Source organism: Acanthisitta chloris, unplaced genomic scaffold (assembly GCF_000695815.1).
Source record: "Acanthisitta chloris isolate BGI_N310 unplaced genomic scaffold, ASM69581v1 scaffold19981, whole genome shotgun sequence".
NCBI lineage: Eukaryota > Metazoa > Chordata > Aves > Passeriformes > Acanthisittidae > Acanthisitta > Acanthisitta chloris.
In genome coordinates, this window is record NW_008656734.1 from 11349 (window position 1) to 34316 (window position 22968).

The 22968-nt window shown below is 38.0% G+C and overlaps 1 protein-coding gene across 1 annotated transcript in view; it reads left to right on the top strand.

Moving 5' to 3' along the window:
• Positions 1-22968, top strand: part of PRTFDC1 (phosphoribosyl transferase domain containing 1) — a 41520-nt gene that overhangs the window by 8934 nt on the left and 9618 nt on the right. Inside the window, exon 3 of the mRNA XM_009084451.1 lies at positions 12276-12341. Within this exon, the coding sequence (XP_009082699.1) occupies positions 12276-12341 (66 nt within the window). The remainder of the gene's footprint in view (positions 1-12275; positions 12342-22968) is intronic.

The window sequence follows — 22968 nt, forward strand, 5'->3', positions numbered from 1 at the left end:
AATTTTGCCTTATAGAACTTGTCTTTTATAAGAGCAGTATGAACTCAGCATCTGAAAACTACACGTTGAAATCCTGACCCTAAAAAGCAAGCAACCTCAAAATGGTTTTATTAATTTAACAACACTAAAGAAACAACTGCCTTGCTTGCATTTAGTGCATTTAGTCATGGAAACACAACTTATGATCTCCTCAGAAATATGTACATCCTGAGATGCAAGAGAATCCACATAATGTTTTGCATTTACAGATTTTCTCTTGGGCAGGTTGTGAGCTTCCTTTATTTTGCTTCATGTACATAGTTTAGCTGATGACCATGTCATCTTCTTGATGCTGAGTAGCCATGGAAGAATTACAAATTGGAGCCTATGTGGTAGAATGAATTCCTGTCAACTTTAAGGCCAAATTCTGCAATAATTTCACAGGACTGGACTCCAAATTATCTGCAAGTTATACGTTTGATATCAAGTAAATATCTTCAGTGTAGGCAAAACGTGCTTTAATTTGGAAATTAATAATTTGTGGGTTATTGAATTTGGGGATTGGTTGTATGTGTACTAGACATTCAAAAACTAAAATATACTCTAAAACTTTTCCAGATGCATATCTTGCAGTCAGCACTGCAGACAGTGAACAACTGTGCAGAGAGTTTTGCAGCATGATATACTTTTAGGCACTAATGGGCAGCAAAAACATGTCATTAATTTAGTCCACAGAAGCTAGTAGTGTCAAGGATATACACCTTAAAGTTGCTGCTGTTCTGAGAAATATGTTCTGCTGATTGTAGATAGTGCTGCCAGAGAGATGTCATATGGGCAAGCTAAAGATGAGAGACTTGGGACTAGAAATCTACTCCTTAGAATTGCCAAAGGGATTTTCTCTCTGTGTACTTTTCCATGACTATGAATGGATAAAATGACATTTGCATCCTAAAGTAAAATCTTTTCAAGTGAAATCTCTGTGAAATACTCAAACCTGAAAAAATGAATGAGCTCCAAGCCAAAGATACTCCCGAGTCTTGAGCAGGCATTGATGCTATCTCTGTATCTGATACTTCAGTGGTTTTCTCAAACATAGTAAGACTTGAGATGGTTAAGAAGGTGAGGAACAATGGAAACAAATCATATTTTTTGTGAATCGAATGTTTGGAGATGCTATAATTCACAGTTCTCCTAACTGTGTCCGAATGTTCTTTTTCCAAGTATTAAGACTTGTTTAAAAGTAGAATATTTTTCATGAAAGAAACAAAAAAACACTTCTACATGCAGCAGTGTCTTACTGCAAAATGTCAGCCTCAGAGACACTAGAGCTTTTCAGAGAAATTGCCTAAAATGTGTTAGTAGTGGAAGTCATCCCAAAAGCTTATTCTTGCAACTAGCTGATGAATTTTTTAAAGTCATTTACAGAAATGTAATGAGAAGAGTGACAGTCTCATTGGTTACGTTGTAGTTGGTGTTATTAGAGTAACAGCACAGTTCAGATGCTTTGAGAATAAACTCTCCTGCCAGATTCATCAGTACATCAGGTAAAGACAGTGGCTTGGTGTGAAAACTAAGACACTGGAAAATGGGTCTCTTTTCTGATTGCATCTGCCCTGGCTGGAACGATGACTGTCTCCAGTTCATTCCTCAGACTGCAGTGCCCTCCAGCCAGTCACACTTGTCAACTCAGCTGCTCTGAGTACTTCCTAACCTGTTTCAGCCCAGATAAGACCAGTTACAAGAGAGTTTCTATTTGAACTGTTCCAGCTTGATGGATTCATTTTTAGTGACCCAGATGCACACATGCATCTCAGCCTGCCCATAGTCCCTGCCAGAGGGAGAGTTACAAGCAGCTGGGGACAGCTTGTGGGCAGTAATGATTTTAGTCAGAACAGCTCTTGCTGGAGAAAGAAATCTGCCCACTGTCAAGGGATCCTCATTACCAAGTGTGCAAGCCTCATGCTCACCCTCTTCTTTATCTGAGAGATGGTCCTCAAAGGTATCAGAAGGAGTGTGGATATTTCAACCCTAGTTATTTTTGCTCTCCTTTCTAGGCATCTGCAGCTTCCATTTATCATGATGGCAAAGTTGTGAGATAGGAGAGCTTGAATTCATCACTTGCTGAAGGCTGTCTTGAGTGTAAGGAGGAAGAAAGTGTTACTGGTTTAAGTTATTTTGTTTAAAACATACAGTATTTTCCTGTTGGACACTGCTTAGGGGTTTGGATGGTTATTAGTAATGTAAGTAATTTGTGGGTATAGTTCAGGAAAGGTCATAATAAGCTTATCATGCAGTCAGTTTATCAAGTTTATCTGTAATGTAAAACTTACTCATAGAGGGATGAACTCTCTAACTGTATGCATCAGATAAGACACCTACACATCACTTAAATATGTTAGCACCATCTGAATTCTTAGTGATTTTTTTTCAAAGTATGAGTAAGTGTTTCAGTGATTCACATTAAAAAGATTTGGGGGAACCAAACAGCTCAGCTGGGGGAGAACTGAGTAGGAAGTGGCCTGATTGCCATGGGGACAGGACTAGAACAGACGTGGCAGTGAAGGCAGAGTGGTACTGAGCTCTCCTACAGCTCTCCAGCAATATCAAAATATTGTTTTAAGGCATTTATGTGGCATATTAAAGCAAGTAACTACTTGCCTTGTCAAGATACTTTTAATTTTTATCTATTGTTTCCTGATTAGGTATTACCTTCCATTATAGTGATATATGATTTTTAGCTGTGGATTTATTTTTTTCTAACTAGTTTTTCTGTGTTGTGGGTTGCTACTCTGTTCTTCTGGACTTCAGATCTAATGCAAACTCCACGGAGGTATTTTCTAATCTTTATTGAGAAATTTGTCTCCCCAAGGGTCACATTTTTCTAACAAGCTGTAATGTTTTCTTTTGAAAAATGTCTCCAATTTGAAATAAATGTCTTGGATTACAGTATATTACATAGGGTACAGCTACTACGTATAAATGGAGTTTTAGACCTGAAGCTCGTTTTTCCTAAGTTTTTCTAATATGTTTTTTTGGTGACCTTAAATCTTTGGTATTTTTAAGCAATCCAGGTTTCTGGAACATCTTAACATTTAAGACTGTGGATGTTTTCAAAATTGGTCAGTTTTAGAGCAGATTCAAAGCATCAAGGGATTTCATTAGAATCACCCAAGAGGTCATCCTTTCAAAGAATCATATGCTAAAGTTCCCCTGGATACAATATTTGTTGTAAAGCAGTGGTTTGTTACAAAGTCTGAAAAACTGAAGTTTAGTTTTACTAAAATATTTTGTTTCATATTCTGCCAAGAATGCAGCAAGCTACTACTAAATTATGGCATTTGCAGCAATACTGGATGTCATTGTTGGGAGAGACTATAGTCTGTATTTTCAGTCTGCATCACAGATTTTTACATGAGATAGGATCTTACTGTAAGAAAGGTCCAGAACACAATGGTTGCTAATCCTGTTGTACAGATAAGATCTGATGAGTTTGAAAGTCCTGTGACATGTTTATGCATTGGAAAAATATCACCTCGATTACTTATTTGGATGCTAGTAATGCCATTGAGTATGTGGGGGTTTTATATTAAAATCTGAAATGGGGCAAAATTAATTAACTGAAACTGAAGGGTTCTAATTTTCTCAGGGAATTCTATGACTCTCTTTTATTGGAATCCCTGAAGTGATGTTGCTAAAAACAGATCATAGCACATGCAATGTTCATGCAGTGCTGGACCCTAGGGGGGCTGTAAGGCAAAACCCAAAAAGGTTACTCTAAAGGAATATAGCAAAACCAGCAACTGCTCTAGTATTGCAGTCCTCAGCTGTGTGGCAGATACAAAATTCTTTTCCCTCCTCATTTGATAGACAGAAGTTAGCAGATTTAAATAAAGAAGGAATAGTATGAAATAACCTTGCAAGAAAATTCACAAATATTTGTGCTGTTAAAAGCTTCCAAGTTGTCATTACCCAAGGGACTAAGCACAGTTGTATGAAAAAAAGTGCTACTGAGTTGTGAGAGTCAATGATACACACAATTCCAGATTGCTGGAAGGGACTAAGCATTTGAGGGTTTTATCAGTCTCTTCATCTGTGAATGTGCTTACGTCTATCTCTCTGTTTTCTCAGCCTGTAGCTATTTGACAAATTTGAAGGTTCTTCTCCTACCTCCATTTTATCACCAAACCCTAGGAACTACTGATAGTCAGGGTCAGAAGGTTAATACTTTGTGCTTAGTCTAGAGAAAGCTGTTTTCTCTTGTGCTTGCAGAGCCCCTGAGGGGACAGGGGGGTTAGTATGGAGCTACAAGTTCACTATATGATTTTTCACCATGCTCATTTACTTTTATTATTAATTTACAACACAGTTAAAAATGTGAGGTAAGATGCCTGTGGACCTAGCAGTGTCCAGCTGGCATGGTGACAGCCTCTGCTGCTGCTGGAAACATGACTTCCAGTTCCACTGCTGTAATGTTCATGCATTTAATGCTGAACAGTCATTGGGTAAAAGACAGATATTCCAATTAATGTAGACTTGAATTCAAACTGACATTTTCCTAGCTGAGTCCAGTATCACTGGCCATAACATGCTTGATAACCTTTATGACCTTCGAATTACAATAGCATAGTAACAGGTAGAAGATTTTCCTTACATTCTTTGGCTTATGGAGTTGAGGAAGAAAAGCATCCCAGGTCTCCTTTCCCAAGAGTGTGGTCTTGTATTACATTATTATCACAAAAGGTGGACACTCTTATTAATGCCTCCTGGCAGTCCAAAAGGAGTACCTGAGTAGGATTATGGCAGTTCTGGAGGAGATGCTTTCTAAATTTTTCTTTTACCTGTAAATTTTAAATTTTATTTGCCTCCCATCTCTGGAAACAAATTATGTGATCTGAACCTCACCTCACATGACTGAACTGTCACATGAAATTGTTAGTACCTTTTCTCATCCTGGAACATATACAGATTTTACTTCTATTTTTTAAATATTATCCTACAGAATAAAAGTAAGTTAAAGCACAAGGAAAGCTCAGGCTACATTCTGTAGAAACTATCCTGAGTTTTGGGGATATATGGTGTTTCTGACATATATATACAATTCCAAACATTTGGTATCATATGTTCTTGGTTTCAGTTCTTGCTGATCTTTTTTAATGTACAGGTGCTGTTTCTGCCATATGCAATCTTACTCCCTCATTCTTAAACAAAATAACCCATTTAACCAATACCAAGCAAGTATATAAAACTTAACTGCTAAACCAGAAAGAATGATATGAAATAATTTGTCTATAATCCTTATTAGCCAAGCTAACTGGTCTGAATTCTGCTGCAATTTACAACAGTTTGGCCTTTTTTTAAGATACATTACCTTTCTTGGATTAAATGCAGAGAAGGCATGCAGGATTCCTGGTGCACAGGAAATTACTGAATGTCTGAACAGATAATGGCAAACAATCTCATTTATTAAGTTTAATAACTTTGTGTTGCCCTGAGAGCTGTTTAAGCTGAATGACCTGCCTTGCTTTCACAGTAGGGAAGAAACATACCCAGGTGTTACCACAGGTCAGTTGATAAGGAGTACCTTGCTGTCAGTAAGTTCTTTGTTTGTCTTTCTCTGTCCAAAGCAAACTTCCTCATTGCAAAACTTTGGCCTTCCCTGGAACTGGATAGACTAGCCTGAATTTGAAGCACTTCCAAACCTGAGTGATGGAGCTTTTAGTTAAGGAATAACAACAAGGAAGAAAAAAGAATAAAAATAAGCAAAACTTCAAATTGGTTATAATCTAGATCTTACTATACAGAAGAGAAGTAAAATTAAGTCTTACACTCTGGCAACTAGAACTCTGATAGGTACATACCTACACCAGTTTAAAATTTCCTGTCATAGGTTATCCTGGCAGTAGAAGCTCCCAGTGCAGCACAGTCAGTGGTGTGATCAGCTCAGGAAGGCAGTGTTAAATCTAACACAGGTACACAAAGGTGTCAGTGCTTCAGTGCAAATGTACCTTTACTGTCCCTGTGATGTTCTGAAAGTGGGTGGATGCCAGTTTACAGGTGTATTTGATTTCCAGTTGGCTCAGCATTGTTGGATTGTTTGCAAGGTATTCAAAGCACCTCTTAAAATATATCAGTGACCTAGCACTTGACTGTTTTGAATGTGGGTGTACCCCGGAGGTTGCAGTCTACCCTTTGGTATACATTTGATTCTGCGGAAGGGAAGGCAAACTTTCCAGTCTTTACTGGGAAGTGATCCATATCATTCCCACTCATTTGCACAAGTCTCCAGCTTAACAGTACTTACTGGTTGCCCTCTGAAGGTTGCTACTTAAGCCTGGATGGTCCTTATAGCTGCCTGCCATGAAACTCGTGACATCTCTTGTTCTACACCCTCAAGGTCTTCTGTTCTTAGCTGTTGTTCTTTAGAGAAGAAACCCAAAATGGTATTGGTTCAAGTGTATGTTGCTTCTGAGCACAGCATCTTATGTATTACCACTCGATGCTCACCTTACTCCTGCTGAGGATAATTTCATAGCCTATACTTTATTTATCAGTTTTGACTTTACGTAGTAGCCAAAATAGGCTCACAGATATGTAGGTGCCATATTGCCCCTTCCCCAGTGAACATATGCATATTTTGAAGTATTTCTCAGGGGGCAAGCTGCAAAGCAATTTAGTTTCGTACTAGGGTGTCAGTATCCAAACTGGAAGATCAACATTTTCATTTTATTTATTAAGTTCATGGCTGAGATGGTAGAGCATGGCCATGTAGCAAGAGGCATAATAATTATTGAACAGAATATAACTTCAAAGCAGAAGTCAGTGTACTCACAGATACATCTATTTAAACTCTGCCAACACCTGCAATTAACTTCTGCATTGCTGTTTTCTAACTGCAGAAAGTTTGGTTATATTATGAATCGGTTTGCTGCAGCTAAGTGACATAGAAATACTAATTTTCTATTTCCAAGTTGTGGGAGACATTGCTTCTGTGGTTTCCTTTTTGAGAGATTTTGAAGATCCTTTTGAGAGATTACAAGAAAGTAATTTCTTGTCATATGTGCTCTGTTTTCATCTGAGGATTATGGTTTTTAACTGAAAAATGTATCTTTAGTATGTGTTAATTTGTATGCCAGCGTATCCAGTTCTGCTTGGGTTTTCTCTCATTTTCAGTTTTCATTGCAGCAATATAACCTTGTCTCTGAAAACATACATCCATTTCATAAGTCAGTTGTGTCCACGCAATGTTTCAAAGTCTCAGCTTTTCTTTACAGTATGAACTACCAAGAATTTTGTTGAAATCCTCATCATTCACTAACTTGGTAAATATCTTCTCCCCTTTGGCTTTAATGACATCCACTTTGTTCCCTCTGAGCCATTCAAAATGCATCTGTACAGATCAGCTTCAAAGTTAATGTTAACATAATTTACCCAGTTACTATCCTGGGATTCATCTTGCCAAATTTCAGATTTCCTGAAGTTAGATGTCTAGGTGTAAGTTATTTGCTGTCTATTTCCCATACGGTGAAATAGATGTTTTATGTGACGTATCTTGTTTTCCCCATTGAAGGGAGCCAGGGATGCACAGATTTGGATGTCTTAACTTTTGGATACCTAAATTAGGAACAGAGTAATTAATTTCAAGATTATGGGTCACCCTATGGGAACAGAAGCAGCATAGATCATGCGCAATTAATGACAGTCTTAATGGAAAATAAGAAGGTGAAGCCAAAGTGAATGTGAAAACTGATCTCTCCTCTGCTTTAGTGGCATTTCACACCAAACCTGTTGGTGAAGTGGTGCTTGACTCTTGCTTTTCAAACTCTGCCAATTGTGGGTGTAAATTAGGGGCAGTAATTCTATCTTAAACAATTCACTTAGCCAGACTTCCAGTATCTGAAGGGTCCTACAGTGTGACTGGAGAGAGACTCTTTGTCAGGAACTGTAGTGATAGAACAAGGAGCAATGGCTACAGACTGAAAGAGGAGAAATTTAGGTTACATATTAGGAAGTAATTCTTTACTGTGAGAGTAGTAGGACACTGGCACAGGTTGCCCAGGGAGGCTGTGGATGCCCCAACCCTGGCAGTGGTCAAGGCCAGGCTGGATAAGGTCTTGAGCAACCTGGTCTAGTAGGAGTGCTCATGGCAGGGGTGGTTGTGACTTGATGATCTTTTAACATTGTATTATTCTATGATCAGGGAAGGATAAGAGAAGCATTAGAGGTGCTCTGTATTGAACTGCTCGAGGCTCCAAAGGACAACTGAAAGTGATGGTCTGTCAATCGTTTCTTTTTGGCTAAAACCTTCTGGAAAACCCATAGGAGATGGGATGACTGTGCAAAACTAGAGAGCTGTCCTCATGAGAATCCTCAGGTTGGAGGATCTTCTGTATCACCCAAGTTGCAGAAAGTAAAGTAGGACATGCCTGGTGGTCACATCCTCCTTTGTTATGAGTTCCTCTGATAAATTTTGGGAGAAAATCCACATTTTTAAAAAGAAATTCCATACAAACTCTGCAGACTACAGTAATCAGATGTGTGATAATGACCTGGTGTCCATATTTCATAATTTAGTTATGCATTTAAACTGTACTGTTAGAGCTACTTTTTTGCCATAATTAAAGAATCTTTGTTTCACCGAGTCCAGTATTAATGTACTCCAGATTCTGTTTCTTTAGAAGAGTAACAGATGTTCACAGTTTGGTGCAATTTTCAGATGAGCAATGCTGTTTATAATGAATTTTCCTGAGACCACCCAACTCATTTCACTTGTAACTTGAGCTGTGTCCAAGTGTTGATCTCAGGAGATGTAAAAGAGATGTAATAATTCTGTGCCCCACCCAGTTCAAAAGACATGACTTGGTATAGATGGAATTTAAATATCTATACTTCCAATCTACATAGAAAGCAAAAGTTTTCTCTTGTATTCCACAAAAAATGGAGGTGGAAATAATATTCTTGCTCTCATTCATCAAGTATTCATAGGATCTGAAGATTTATATTGACAAGATCTGAATGAAAATTATAAACCAAAGATGAACAGGTGAAAAAGCACAACACAGCAAGTAAAACCAAAGAAATGGAGATCTGTTCTGGAAGATGCAGATTTATTAAGCACAGAAGAAAATCAGAAATGTAGTATTAAATTTAGTTTGAGCTGAGGTTGCAAACAATGCATCATGTCTTGTTAGAAGCAGCTGCAATAAATTCTGTGCTGCATTAACTGAAACATAGTGTGATTTAAATCTGTCTCAGTCTGGGATATTGTATTTAGTGTCAAACATTTAACACCAAAAAATGAGCTGATAAGGTTTAGGGATGTTAGAAAGCAAATATTGAGGAACTTCGGGTGACAGAAAGTGAAGCTTGAATTCATATTTCTGCATTTATAAGAAATCCTAGAGACTCAATTATATCACTTTAAACAACTCCTGAAGGAAAAAAGAATCTCTGAATAATTCAAGACCATGGAAATTAAACAAACAGTTATGAATTGACACTAATTGGTACTGAATGAAACAGATATTTCTTTCTTTCCTGACATTCATTGTACTTTATCCTTAACATTTAATGCAGTGTTATTTTGAGATCATTAACCGAGAACTCAGAAAAATGCACTGAGAGGTTCCCATGGCAACCATAAGTGTGCACATTATCTATATGAACATTATGATCACGGTAACGTGACACTGTGGTATTGAGTCTTGCTGTTTGGCAGGTATGTATTTTACAACATGAACTAAGTGATGAATGTAGATAGTTGTAAATGGCATTAAAATCAATTATCTCTTCTTTTTTTTTTTTAAGAGAACTACTCTACGGTGTGATGCAATGAAATTCTTTACGTGTCTTGAAAGCACCTTGGCTGGAGGGTTCTGAGCTGCATATAGGAAAAAACCCATATAGAAACCATATAGAAAACTGTATGGTTTTTTAGGCACAGTGATTACTCAGCTCTGTCCTCTAACAGCATTCGTTCTCCAGTCAGAGCATGAGGATTTTCATAATTGTGTGCAGTTGTGACACAACGGTCAGTGTGTGAATGCAGAGATTGACAGGATGCTGTGATCCCCCTGCTCTAAATGGCTTTTGTGTTTGCTTAGCTGCTTGCCAGCAATGAAGATGCTATTTCAGCATCTTCCTTTCAGCTGAAGCCAGAAATACCAAATGCAAAGGAAACAGTGCTGCTGTGAAGACCTCTGAAGGAGATATTTTTTTTTAGTTAAAAATAAATTCATTAATCATTTCACCTCACCATTATTTTTTTTTCCTCCTCTCTTTTTCAACTTGCAACTAAGGGCAAACTGCCTCTTCAGTAATTCTTGTGTGCTGGTTGCTAATGAAATTCCACACTTTCTCATTTGGAAATGAAAAAATATTTTGTCGGTGCCTTGGTTACACATGCTGTGGTAGATATTAGAAACTATCTGCTTTTTATAGTCTTATAATAGTCCTGACTTGAATACATCCCTGACTTTTGAAGAGTGACCTGTCTTGCTTGAGAACAAAAGACTTATGCTTTTAAGCTTGAATTTAAAATCTCTATCTCCTTTTTACTCAGCCTTAAAATAATCTTCTGAGGAAATCAGTTGCTTGCTTTGTTGTTGTTTGTTTTTTTTTCTTTACAAGAGTAAAAGAAATGTAGAAACTTATATTAGAAAATGTATGGGATGTAAGCTTCATTGCTGCTCTAGCTCTGTTTCCCAGGAAACGGATCAGAGCAGCATGAAATTTATCTAAAGCTCCCAGATCCGGTGCAGAAAAAGTGAAGGCAGGTCTGAAAACTGTCTTTTAAGGCAATGACTGCCAAGGACCTCTCACAAAGCTGTGGTGTGAGAGTTTGTTGGAGAATAGAGTCTGAGGAAAATGGGGGGAGCCTTTCGATGGGTCTGCAGTATGCAAACCTGGAGAAACTGTCACCTGAGCAATTCTGCAACCTTTCCATACAGTTACTATGGAAGGCTGTATTAATTCAGACAGTCCATAACCATGGGGACCACGAGTTGTTCCTGCAGTTGTCAGATTGCTTGTGATCAAGTGGCTGCAAAGGTGCCTTGAAGTGCCTGGATTTCTGCCACCTGAGCTGAGAGTGTGGGCAGATGTGGTTTCCACCTGGTGCAGCTGTGCCTGATGGCAGCCAGCAGTGCTGCTCCTCCTGCTTTTTGGGGGCAAGAAGAAGAGCTATAAACCCCTTCATCCAGTAGATCCTCAACTACCTTAAAAGTCCTGCTGTCCTGCTATTTGTCCATGGAAAAACATTTGACTTCAGAGCACTGGATTTATGAAATGAAAGTATTCAAATATTGTGTTTTGTCAGTTGTTTGTAATGCTGAAGCTTCCTGGTGTTATTAGTAAACTACAGTGTCAGGTTGTGGTACTGCAGCTATTATTAAAATTGGACTAACTCTGTCTTCCTATGGGTAGGGAGGTTAGATTAGCACATGCACCAATTTGGCAAAACCCCTACATTAACTATACTTGGTTTCGCTCTTGCTTTTTCTGGAAAGTTCATATAACCAGGCCATGACTGTATGTTTTTTAATTTGTCACCTTCTTTAAGGCTTCTTTTGTCTTCCCTTAAAAGCAAGACTTCTGCATGTCTTCCTTATGTGATCTTAACCCAGGGTGCTGCTGAGAATGAATTTGAATGAGAGCTGGTTGAGAATTTTCCATCAGAACAAGTTTCAGCTAGAAATGTCTGGAAAAGAAATTTGTCAGAAAAAGAGTTTTTACTAATTTTTTTTTATCCGAAAAATACTTTCCTGATAGGAAAATCAAAGCATACTATTCTGTTGCATTTAGTTGAACCTGATTGGCAATATTCTATTTTATGTAATTTGAGTGAATTGCTTCAAAGATAGCTGAGTTCTCTGTGTGAGTGACAGATGTAAGCACATTTTCACTGTATTTCTAAAGACTGTTGAAAAAAAAAAGTGCTTACAGGTGTTTGGTCAAGTGTCGAGATGCTCCTGCCCTCCTGTTGTGAAAGGGACAAATATGCTGCTCAACACTTGTCATATTAAGAAACAGCAAGCAAGGGAACATTATTTTCAAAAGAAAGATGCAGTTTTTTCTAGTTCAGTAAAGCCTGGAGCTTGATGATAGCCCAAATTCAACCAGGAGATGATGGAAGGCACAGGAACAAATCAGAGTGTGTTTTTGTCGTACACCAATACTAACAACCATTAGAAAATATTAGTAACCAAGTCTGTGAAAGATTTATTTTAAAAAATGTTAACCTGTTTGTGTTTATATTTTATGCAGTTATAAACAATTTAAAAGTTTGGTCTTTCTTTCAGAATGATCAGTCCATGCAAGATATGCAGATAATGGGAGGAGATGATCTTTCAAAGCTGACTGGGAAGGTTTGTCAATTTTAAATTTAAAAAAGAAAATAAACACACTAAAAACACTTGAGAAAAGCTGTGTAATTTTGCACATGGACTGTCAGATACTAATACTGGAATCAAAGATATTTGTTAGCCTGTATTAAATTGCTGTGAGGCTGTTGCTTTCAGACTGCAGATGCCCAAAATGCTCAGAATGTAGCCCCTCCATCCTAGTGTTGGGATTTTTCAACAGTTATACACATCCTGCCTGTGAGATTATGGGCAATATGTGTGCTGTAATCTTTCCCCTGAGTTTGTTGATGTCTTGGAGCCTTCTTTTTTTCTGCCTTTCATGGGTGCATGCAAACTGCACATTGAATATCTCTGTTGAATTCAGCATATGAGTTTAATACCACTTTGCCTACAGTGCAAAATTCAGTTGTGGAACCTTTCAATCAGAGAATCATATGGGATTTTTTTTTTATTTCAACATCAGGCTAGCTGTATGACTGAATCTGCACTATGCTTGAGCATTGTGGTAATGAAAGAGAGTGGTTTGAGTCAGTGAAAAGGCTATTTTCATCCAGCCATGGTAATACAAAGCAGTACTTTGAAGAGGAAGGAAGGCTGATTTCATTAGGCAAATGGTCTGTGTGGAAAATGGTCAGAAAATGGATTCTTTACTTATGCATTAAGGCAACATAATACTTATCTTGTTATTTGCACTGTACATGCAGTTACTGTTTTATTAGCTGGTACTAGATAATATCAGTTTCTTCAAAGCACTCAAATGTAGCAGTAGCGAACTCATTTGTTTTGTTATACTGCAGCACACAAGAATAAGGAAAGAAAAACTGAACTTTAAATATTTCATTAATATTAAATAGGTTTTGATGCTACTAGAACTTAAATGGAAAACATGCTGTTATACTCAGAATATTTTAGGGATACATATGTCATAAATTTGCACTTCTAAATACTCCTGCTGGGTGTTGTTTCCAAATTACCACTACGGCGTTAATCATGTTCTTGGGAGATATTAATTAATTTGTTACTTTCTAATATTCAAACACTGGAGCTACCTGTTTTTCTATGATGATTCTGCACATGTTTCTCTACCTCACAGGCAAAATTGTACAAGAGATTCCCAGATAATCCACACACTTTCTCAACTTCCAGGCCCAGCTTCCCCTCCCCATTTACCAATCCCAAAATTCCCTTGATTAATGGTTTTGGTTATTAATATAGTTTCCAGACATAATATTTCTAGTATCATTTGAATTCACTGGGGCCAAACATTATTTTTTGCAGGACTTTTGTGTATGTGTATGTGTCCACGTGTGTATGAGAGAGAAGGAAGATTTCACCCCATTTAGTTCTGCTCTTTCCAAAAGGGAAGTAAATTGTTTTCTTATAATGAAAATCCTGGTAAGGTTTTTCTCACTGCCATGTTTCCTGTTCCCAGGTATGGAGTGGGATGCAGAATTTGGCTGTTGGGAGATACTTGGGGAGATGACTGAAGAGCAGCACAGTTTAAGATTGCTGGGGAGGGAGGCTGGATCTTGGGTAGGAGTGAAGGGGCTGGTTTGGGAATGAAGGTGGTTGCTGATCTGGGAGCCTAGTGCTGGAGTGTGGAGGCTGAAGTGGAGCTGGAAGGGAAAGCTGGGACTGCCAGGGGAGCAGACTTGCTGAAAGGGCATATTTGGCAGTTGTTTGTATACGTGGCTGTCTGTGACACAGATGATGTATGAATAATGAAATAGCATTTTCACTATAACACATGAGAAAGGGGTTTCCTTGAGGCTTATTTTACTGACTGAAAAGCTGGAATGCAAAGTTTAGGCTCAAACGTTCATGCTTACATGTCTAAAGTTGGATATGTGAAGGAGTGGCCTTATGTCCACGGGTGCCAACTCCTCCATCTGTTGCTGACTTCAGCAGTTAGTGCAAGTATTCAGCACATTTTACTAATCAGCCATTTGTAGGCTGATTCAGAGCCTCCTACAGGCAATGTAAATCTTTCCTGCAAGTGTTTTTCTGTACCTCCATGTGGCTGCTGCCTTCTAAAACTGCAGATCCCTGGCACTTGGTGAATTGGTTGAAGACTTAGTGATAGAATTCAACTTCCCTGCTATTGAGTGAGCTGGGTGCTTCTTCTGCCTGCTTGGAGTGCTTACTGAGAACAGACTGTAATTATATTGAAAAATTCATATGCCACATTAAGTCCCATTAACTTATTGATCATGGAAGGTGTTTTCAAAAGCTCCAGGATGCATTTGGACTGTAAGTTCCATTAAATTTCTGTAATGTTCAAAAGCATCAATAAATGTCAGCAGTTTTGAAACCTGCAGACAAAAGATTCTGAGGTTTTGATCTTAAAGTCCTCTTCATTAAGTAATAATACCTCAAACCTCAGCTAGCCTATAATCTTAGTGAACAATTAAGCCATGTTCATGTGTTACTTATTATTGGAAAAAAAGATTACTGAGTGAACATGCTGGTATATAATAATGGTATTTTTCTTAGCAAAAATTTTTAAAAGCTAATTAAAAAGAGGCTGTTAAGGATAATAGCTCTTCAGAAGGGAGAATATCTCCTCTGTACTTCTCTACAATATGCTTTTGTTTATAAAAATATTATAAGCCTGGGAAAAATGTGTAATTACCCAAACCATGGAAAAGAGAAATATTCTGAGAGAAAGTTAGCATACAGACCCAAACTGCCCAAACTGTTACCTGCAGAAAATCAACCCCCATTTGAAATTCTTCTGTGAAGAAGGTCACAAAGGCAAGAATGAAGTTCTCCATGGCATGAATTATTAAAAAGGTACTTGAAGAATGGGTCCTGATATAGCTTAACACTCTAATGCTTTGTAACCATTTCTATGCAGAAAAAAATGTAATTTAAAAATCTATCCTTTAGTGATGTAAGTAGTGAACATAAAATTTCTCAGTACCTAATTTCATAGTTAAGTAGCTGCTTAGTTTTCAATTACTTTAAGGCTGAAATGCTCATTTGGGTAATATTTAGCATTGATGTTTGTAAAGATTTTAAGTATTTGTGACATTTAAACAAAGTAAATTTTAAAGCATCTAGAAACTTCAGTAAATTCAGCTGTGCCAGAGTTGTGACCGTCGCTGCCATTGACCTCTTACACTTGTATGTGTGTATATTTTGTCTGAAGAGCTTTGGAGCTGGTCACAAAGTCTCCACTGACAGGAATCATTCTGCATATTACTCCATATGTAAAATATGTCCTGTAACCCTTCATAAAAGCTCCCATATCCCTTTGACCTGTCTCCTTGCAAACGAGACAAATTTAACAAAATCATAAGTTTAGGGTTTATATAATTTTGCAATTAAATACTTACTACAGTTGTATAATGTATTTGATGTCAAAATCAGTTCCATCTATTTTTGTCATTATCCTTATTTCTACATAACATAGAGTGTGAACAAAATTAATCAGTTTCTGTTAGGGTGATAAGTACTTCTAATTAAAGTAGTTATGCAGTTAGTATAATACAATTAAAGAGCCAGTGAATTTCTGATATTCCATCTGTCAATGCTTATGTTCTTAATGAAGGACCATTTCCCTTGTTCATGTTAAGTACATCTTGTTGGTAATCAGTGGTTTGGGCATTTTCAGAGAAGCAGAGAAGGTAATAAATAAAGATCAAGAAAAAAAGATACTGAACATTTGTATTCTCTCTGTACTTCATTGTGTTAGCTTGAGCATGCCATCACCACTGGGATGCTCTCCTACAATGACTGATCAGCTCATACCAAAACCAAGTTTCACTCGAAAGTGATATCCACTATGCAGCACTCCTCACTTCCTTCTGGCAGGAATTGTGCTATGAAATCTCCAAACTTCCTTCATATGTCTCACCTAAATCAATTTATCCACTGCCTACCATTTTCTTGCACCACTTGTCATTTGGGAAGATGTTCCAGGAACATAATACAATCATTTTCTCATGCCTCTATTTCTTCTCTTATTTTACTGAACCATTTTCTCTGTATGTCACAGGCTCTAGCCAGTTCTGAGAGCTGTTTCTCTAGCATTCTTCTGAATATGTTAGCACTTCAGTATTTATTAAATCATACATGTGGCAGCTGTTTAACACAAAGTTTTGTTCTCTTGGTTAAAATACATATTATCTTCACCATTTCTAATTTGTTTCTTGGAATTCTATTGATTCTGTACTTCTTATTTTCTTTTCCTTCAGTATTCACTGCCTCGACTAATGCTGTACTTTCTCTCCATACATGCATTCCTTTCCAGTATAATGCCCATAATTTTGCAGAAAAAAATAATGGCATTCTCTTTAGAACACTATGTACATGAGAGACAATTTATATGACAGTAAAGGTATACACAATCCACTTTCTGCAATAAGTCATGTCCCCTCCTCACCTCATCATCTTACTGTATTTCCATCAGACATGCAGCCTTGCCTTTTTCATCTTTTCAAAGGTTGATTTTATTTGTCTTGAAGAATCCCACATCTTCAGTAGCTCTGCTTAACTGCCATCTTTAGTCACTTCTGTTGTTCTGTGTTTTTTCTTAATTAGATTTGATACTGTCTGTTCTTCTGACAGTTGCCATCCTTAACTGGCTTTTCCACAGGGAAAGACACTATTTTTTTAATTCCTCAAAGTCAATCACCTTTATTTGCAATCACCTTCCTTCTCAGGCAATCTGTTCTACCGTTCATTATTATTTTCTTTTGTTGTTGTTGTTCTGGAGAATGGAGAGTATAAAACAGCCTCCCAGCCTCCCCATCCCATTTTTCAGAAAGTATAAAACAAACTTCCCAGCCTCCCCATCCCATTTTTCAGATGGGCTCTGCTCACCCACTTGTCTACCTGCTCCTACATCTTACATATTTGTAATTCTGTTTCATCTGTGTCCAGAAAACCCTCATCCAATTCCAGATGACCATACGATGATACTTTTTCCTTCAAGAAAATGGAAACTATGATTCATTCCTGCATTACCTTTAGATTGCTTTTGGTAATTTGCTCTACTTCCTATGCACAGCAGAAGGATGCTGTAAGGAGGGCTGCCAGAGGAACACGAGTGTGCACAGCATTTGTCACAATGCTCTCCAGGAACAAAGCAGCAGTGAGAGTGTAGCATCAGGCCCTCCACTCTGGCCCCCAGTCTGTTAGCTCTTGGAGATACTGAGTGGGTTTTACAGCATTTAACTAGCTGGAGGTTGTATACAAGGATTCAACACACTAACCAGGTTTCTCCCCTCAGCAGCTGACACTGAGCGAACCGAGTGTCTAAATAAATGATATTTCTGTGATATCATATCTGTCCTTTCAGGAAAGCCATAAGATCTGAATGAGACCAGCAGAAAAGATTAAAAGCAGACATATATGACCTTCTCTAGAACCAGAAAGTTCCTACTTAGATGTCTCATTTTGCCAAAGTCTTTCATCTTATTTTTTAACATGATGAAGTATTAATATATGTGGATTTAATTCCTGTGTGCATACCATAAAATGAATTTGCTTCTAACAGGAGTCCTTGTAGCTTCCTTAGGACCTCTTCACTGAAACCTTGTTTAAACTTGTTTGCTGGTGATTCTTCAGCTCTATGGTGCTGCTTCTTCAAGCTAAACTTAAGTTGCCATAAAATGTCTGGTTCAGTCAGTAATACCTGAGATTCCCCAAATACAATGCTAAGAAAGCAAGTTCTGCAGGTGTGATGAGTAAACTGATGCCCCATTAACAATTCAGTTTGAAGAATCACATTATCAGTTTTATTTCTGATGCTACGGAGCACACGTGAAAAGGTTTCTTTAGAAATAATCTAACTGAAAATGCAGACTTCTGAATGGAAACTGAACTAAAGGGAATGAAAATACAGTGTATTGTAGCCTTCTACCTCTCCTCCCCCCCAAAAAAAGAAAACCCAAACAACAAAAACCCAAACAGAAATAGAGATAGGTGAAAAGGAGCTGTATATCTGGGGTTTTTTTTGGGGGGGGAGTAGGAATATGCCTTCATTTGTGGAACTGGATGTATAGAAGAAGTCACCTTTCCCAGCAACTGTCTATTTATGCATGCTTTATAAGCTGGTATAACTAATGGTATGTTACAAGTACAGCCAAATAGTTTTAGAATAGTGGGGATTTGAAGACAAAAGTATTTGCATCATTCCCAATTTCCATGTATTTTCTCCACTTGTAAGATGACCACTACCACCATACCAAGTAGGGTGAAAAGTCTCTCTAGGTTTGTACCATATCTTCAGCAGCAGACAAATTGAATTTTATTGGGGCACAGAGCTATGAATCACAGCAAGAACAGAGACTGCCAAAGTCCAAGTTCATTTTGAATACACCCAGTCCAGAACTGTTATGCATGTATGTGTCATCTCTTTTCAGGTCCTGTTATGGCTCTGCCCTATGAGATATGAGATCAAGGAGTTTCATATTTAAGTAGCACATGATAAAGTTCTTCCATCTTCTAAGCTGCTTACCTTCAATGAGCTTTACAAGATTTATGTACAACTGCCTTTTTGAATCGCTTCCTTAAAGATTTCTGCCAATCTTGACATATGAAGATTTTTTTTTTTTCCTTCCAAGTACAGTTATTTGGCCTGATGACAAACAGAGCTATGTTTAGAGATTTCCATATCTTAAGGTCCAAAAGCACCATTTTATTCTTGTCTGAACTTCTGGGTGATTAGATTGAAGGGTCCCAAAAGTTAATTTCTTCACTCTGCCTACATTGTCTCCTCTGGACTACCAATAATTTTGATTTAAAGACTCGATGGGGAAGCCTCCATACATCAGGCATGTTTTGCCAATAGTCAACTGTCATCACTGCTAAAATGGTGAACCTAATTTTCTTTTCTGAATTTGGATATTTTATTGCCTTTCACCATTGCCTCTTTAATACCTTTGCCTAACGGATTGAGCAGCTTGTCATTACCAAATTTATATTGCCATGTGGTTGCATATTTGCCTATCACACAGTCATTACTTAAGCTTCTTTTAGATAAACTAATACATTGGGAGCCTGCTGTACAGTACTGGCATACTGTAGGATGTAAATAAGACAAGGTTTGAAGGTGGAATTAACAACAGGAAATTAATAGTATGCAATTGACATGTAGTTGGAAGAAAACATTTCAGGCATGCAGATCCTTTTGTTGGTCTGAACAGAATCAGCAAACTTGAAGCTAAGTTAAGATTGGGAGAAACTCTTCATTTTAACCTAATGTGGTAATCAGACAATTTGGGATAAGAAAAGTGGTTGCCCTACATAATCACCTGCCCTGTGACCAGAGGGGCAGATAAAAATGTTAAGAATTCCTCTGAGCTAAAATAAGAGAGCAAATTATCAGCTGTGGAACACTGATAAATGAGTTGGAGGGCAGCTGCAGTGGAGGATTATAATGTGCTGTAAAGCCAGTATTTTATTCAGTCCATGATTTGGAGTGCGTACAGCAGTTCTGAATTTTTGTTCCCAGGCTCAGCTGTTGAAGGTATTTTGTGGTCTCTCTGAGGCTGTGGGCTGAAAGGTCAAAGTTCTTTTGTGAAAAATGTTCTCCCACTGGGAAATGGGCTGTTAATTAAATAAAAGCTATTACTTCCTGCTACAAACCTTACTTCACTTCAAAAAACACTGAATGTGGGTTTTTTCAGGTCTCAAATCATTCTTCTTTTCTCAGTCTTAGTTTCTTTCTGTTCTTTAAGGAAAAAAAAATGTGTGCATGTTAGTCTACTGATTTTATGCTGAAACATTTAAGGAGAAAATACTCTTTTTATGTACCTACCTGATTTTCTTGCTATACATGCAAGGCCTGAGTTTGTCCTCTTAGCTGTAGTATTGCATTAGGTATGGTTGTTTATTTCATTACTTAAGTAGAGTTTCAGCTTTCAAGGAAATACTGCCCCTTTCTAAATTTGCAGCTTAGCATTTTATCTTATTAAAATTTTACATTGTATATATAAATTCAAAGACAGCTTTTCCCTCAAACTCTTATTCAGTGCTAACTTCAAAGCACTGCTATTTCATAGCAATTTTTCCTTTGAAATCAGCCTTCTGAATGGAGCATAAAATCAAAATCTAGAAAAAAATTGTTATTCTTTTCCAGGAAGGTGAAAAATAGTTTCCATAGCACTTACTACTGTCAGGCAGGAGGCATAAAAGCTCTCATTACTCTGGTCTTGTTAGATGCCATTGTTCCATTTATTACTGACCTGTGGGAAGGTAAACAATAGAAATATATTGACTCAGTGCCAGAGTATTTTTCTTACATGTCCTGTAAAAACAACCTACTTTGTTGCCATGTATAAGCTCGTGTGGCTTTAGAAACAGTAAACTACAGATTTTAAATTTTTGCAGGTTTCCAGTTCATTACTGAAAAATTTTTAAAAATTCAAATTCACAGAGATATTGAAATTTATTATAAAAGTTAAAATATGTCTCTTTAACACGAAACACAAATTCACGTGTAGTGCCAGGATTAGAAATTATTTTTTCTTCATTTTACATAGTACTAATATTGTCAAAAACCTCCTACTTTTTTCAGATGTCCCAAGAAAGGCATGCTGCTGTGAGCCATTTTTACTACTGTCTAGAAAAAAATATGAAAGCATAATTCATTTTGTGTAGATTCAATTCACACCACAAATATTATTTTGGCTCAGTGCAAATGTTCATGTGCAGAGTTGCAAGTTGTGTGTGTCCTGATCACTCAAAACTGGAGATTTTTAAGCTTCACAGCACCTCTTTGTATTCAAAACCACGGAGAACAATTTTAGGCTCACTGCTCTTTAATGTTTTTATAAATGATCTGAACTCAGAAATCAAATGTACATTGATCAAGTTTGCCAATGACACTAAACCAGGAGGGACTGTGGACTCCTCCTAGGACAGAGAGGCCTCACTGAGAGATCTGGATAGGCTGGAGAGCTGGGCAATTACCAACCATATGAAATTTAACAAGAGCAAGTACCACATTCTCCACCTGGGACAAGGTGATTCTTGTTACACATGCAAACTGGGGGATGAGAGGCTGGAGACCAGCCCCGTGGAAAGAGACCTGGGGGTTTGGGTTGATGGCAAGTTGAACAGCAGTTAGCAGTGTGCCCTGGCAGCCAAAAGTGCCAGCTGTGCCCTGGGATGCATCAAGGACAGCATCGCTGGCTGTTTGTGAGAGGTGATTGTCCCCTCTGTTCCGTGTTGGTGCACTGTGTGCAGTTTGGGGCACCTCAATACAAGAAGGACTTCGGACTAACAGAGTGTGTCCAGAGGAGGGTGACCAGGTTGGTGAAAGGCCTCAAGGGCAAGACTTAGGAGGAGCAGCTGAGGTCACTTGGTTTGTTCAGCCTGTAGAACAGAAGGCTGAGGGATACTATCAGCACAGTCTACAACTTCCCCAAGGTGGGAGGTGGATGGGGAGGTGCTGATCTCTCTCTGGTGACCAGCAGTAGGGCACAAGGAAATGTAATGAAGCCAGGTACAGGAGAAGTTCAGACTGGACATTGAACCTTTTGATTCTTCATTGAGAGTGTGATTGGTCACTGGAACAGACTACCTGGGTGGTGAGGGCCTCAAGCCAGTCGGAGTTCAAGAATCATTTGGTCAATGCTCTTGGTCATGTGATTTAGGTTTAGATAGTCCTGTGTGTCGGACTCGATGATCCCTTGAGATATTTTATGACTCTAGGATTTATGACTCTAGGATTTATGACTCTAGGATTCTACATTGTACCAACCTACTTCCTGCCAGTTACCCGGTAGAAGCAGCTGTAAAGACTGAATGAATCACAGTTATCCATGTTTATCAGTTTCCAGCCATCCCATCAGCCATGGGAGCTGGTGATTCTTTTGCAGTGACTCAGTAGGAAGGTGTTTCATTCTGTGAGAGTTAAGCCACCAGCTCTTCTTTATTTGGACTATATATGAAACCTTTCTGGGACATATTTTAAAAGACTGACTGTACTCTGTCTCACTGTAAGATATATTAGCACCATTATTAGATTTCTGGATGTACTGCAGAGATTATAGTGGTGAAAATGGCTCAACTCAGAAATTAAGCTATCTTCAGTCTAGTCAACATGTCATTCCTATTTCCAGACAGAATCCAGAAGGCAGGATTACTTTTCATGTGGTTTCCTTCTTCGCAATTGTCTCAGATATATCTGAAAGGGCAAAACAGTCTCGATCTATGTGGTACAGGAGCTTCAAACACATACACTTGAGAAAAGATCTTTTCTTCAGCATCCTTTATTTTCCTATTGTTTATCCAGCTATCAGTTACAGGCTGATGAGTTTTACCAGTCTCCTGCACAGCAGCTCACAAGTGGATTTCACAGTGAAGCTGAATGAGGTCTTTCGTGTAACTGACCTTTCACAAGAGGTGTTGGATGCAGTCAGCTGTGCATTTAGGATGATGATGACATTACTGATAATGTACCAATTTGTTGTAACCATTGCATTCTTCTTTTATCTTATCCAACCCATCTGCTCAAGGATAAGCTAATCTATTTCAACCAGTTTTAGTTAGACATCACCACTATCTAGTCTTGGATACTGTATATCAAAACATTTTTTGGCAGTTTGTAGTTTGTTCCTCTACTATTCTGCTATGCCATCCCTTTTCTGGAACATTCTATCAGTAGCCTGCTTCA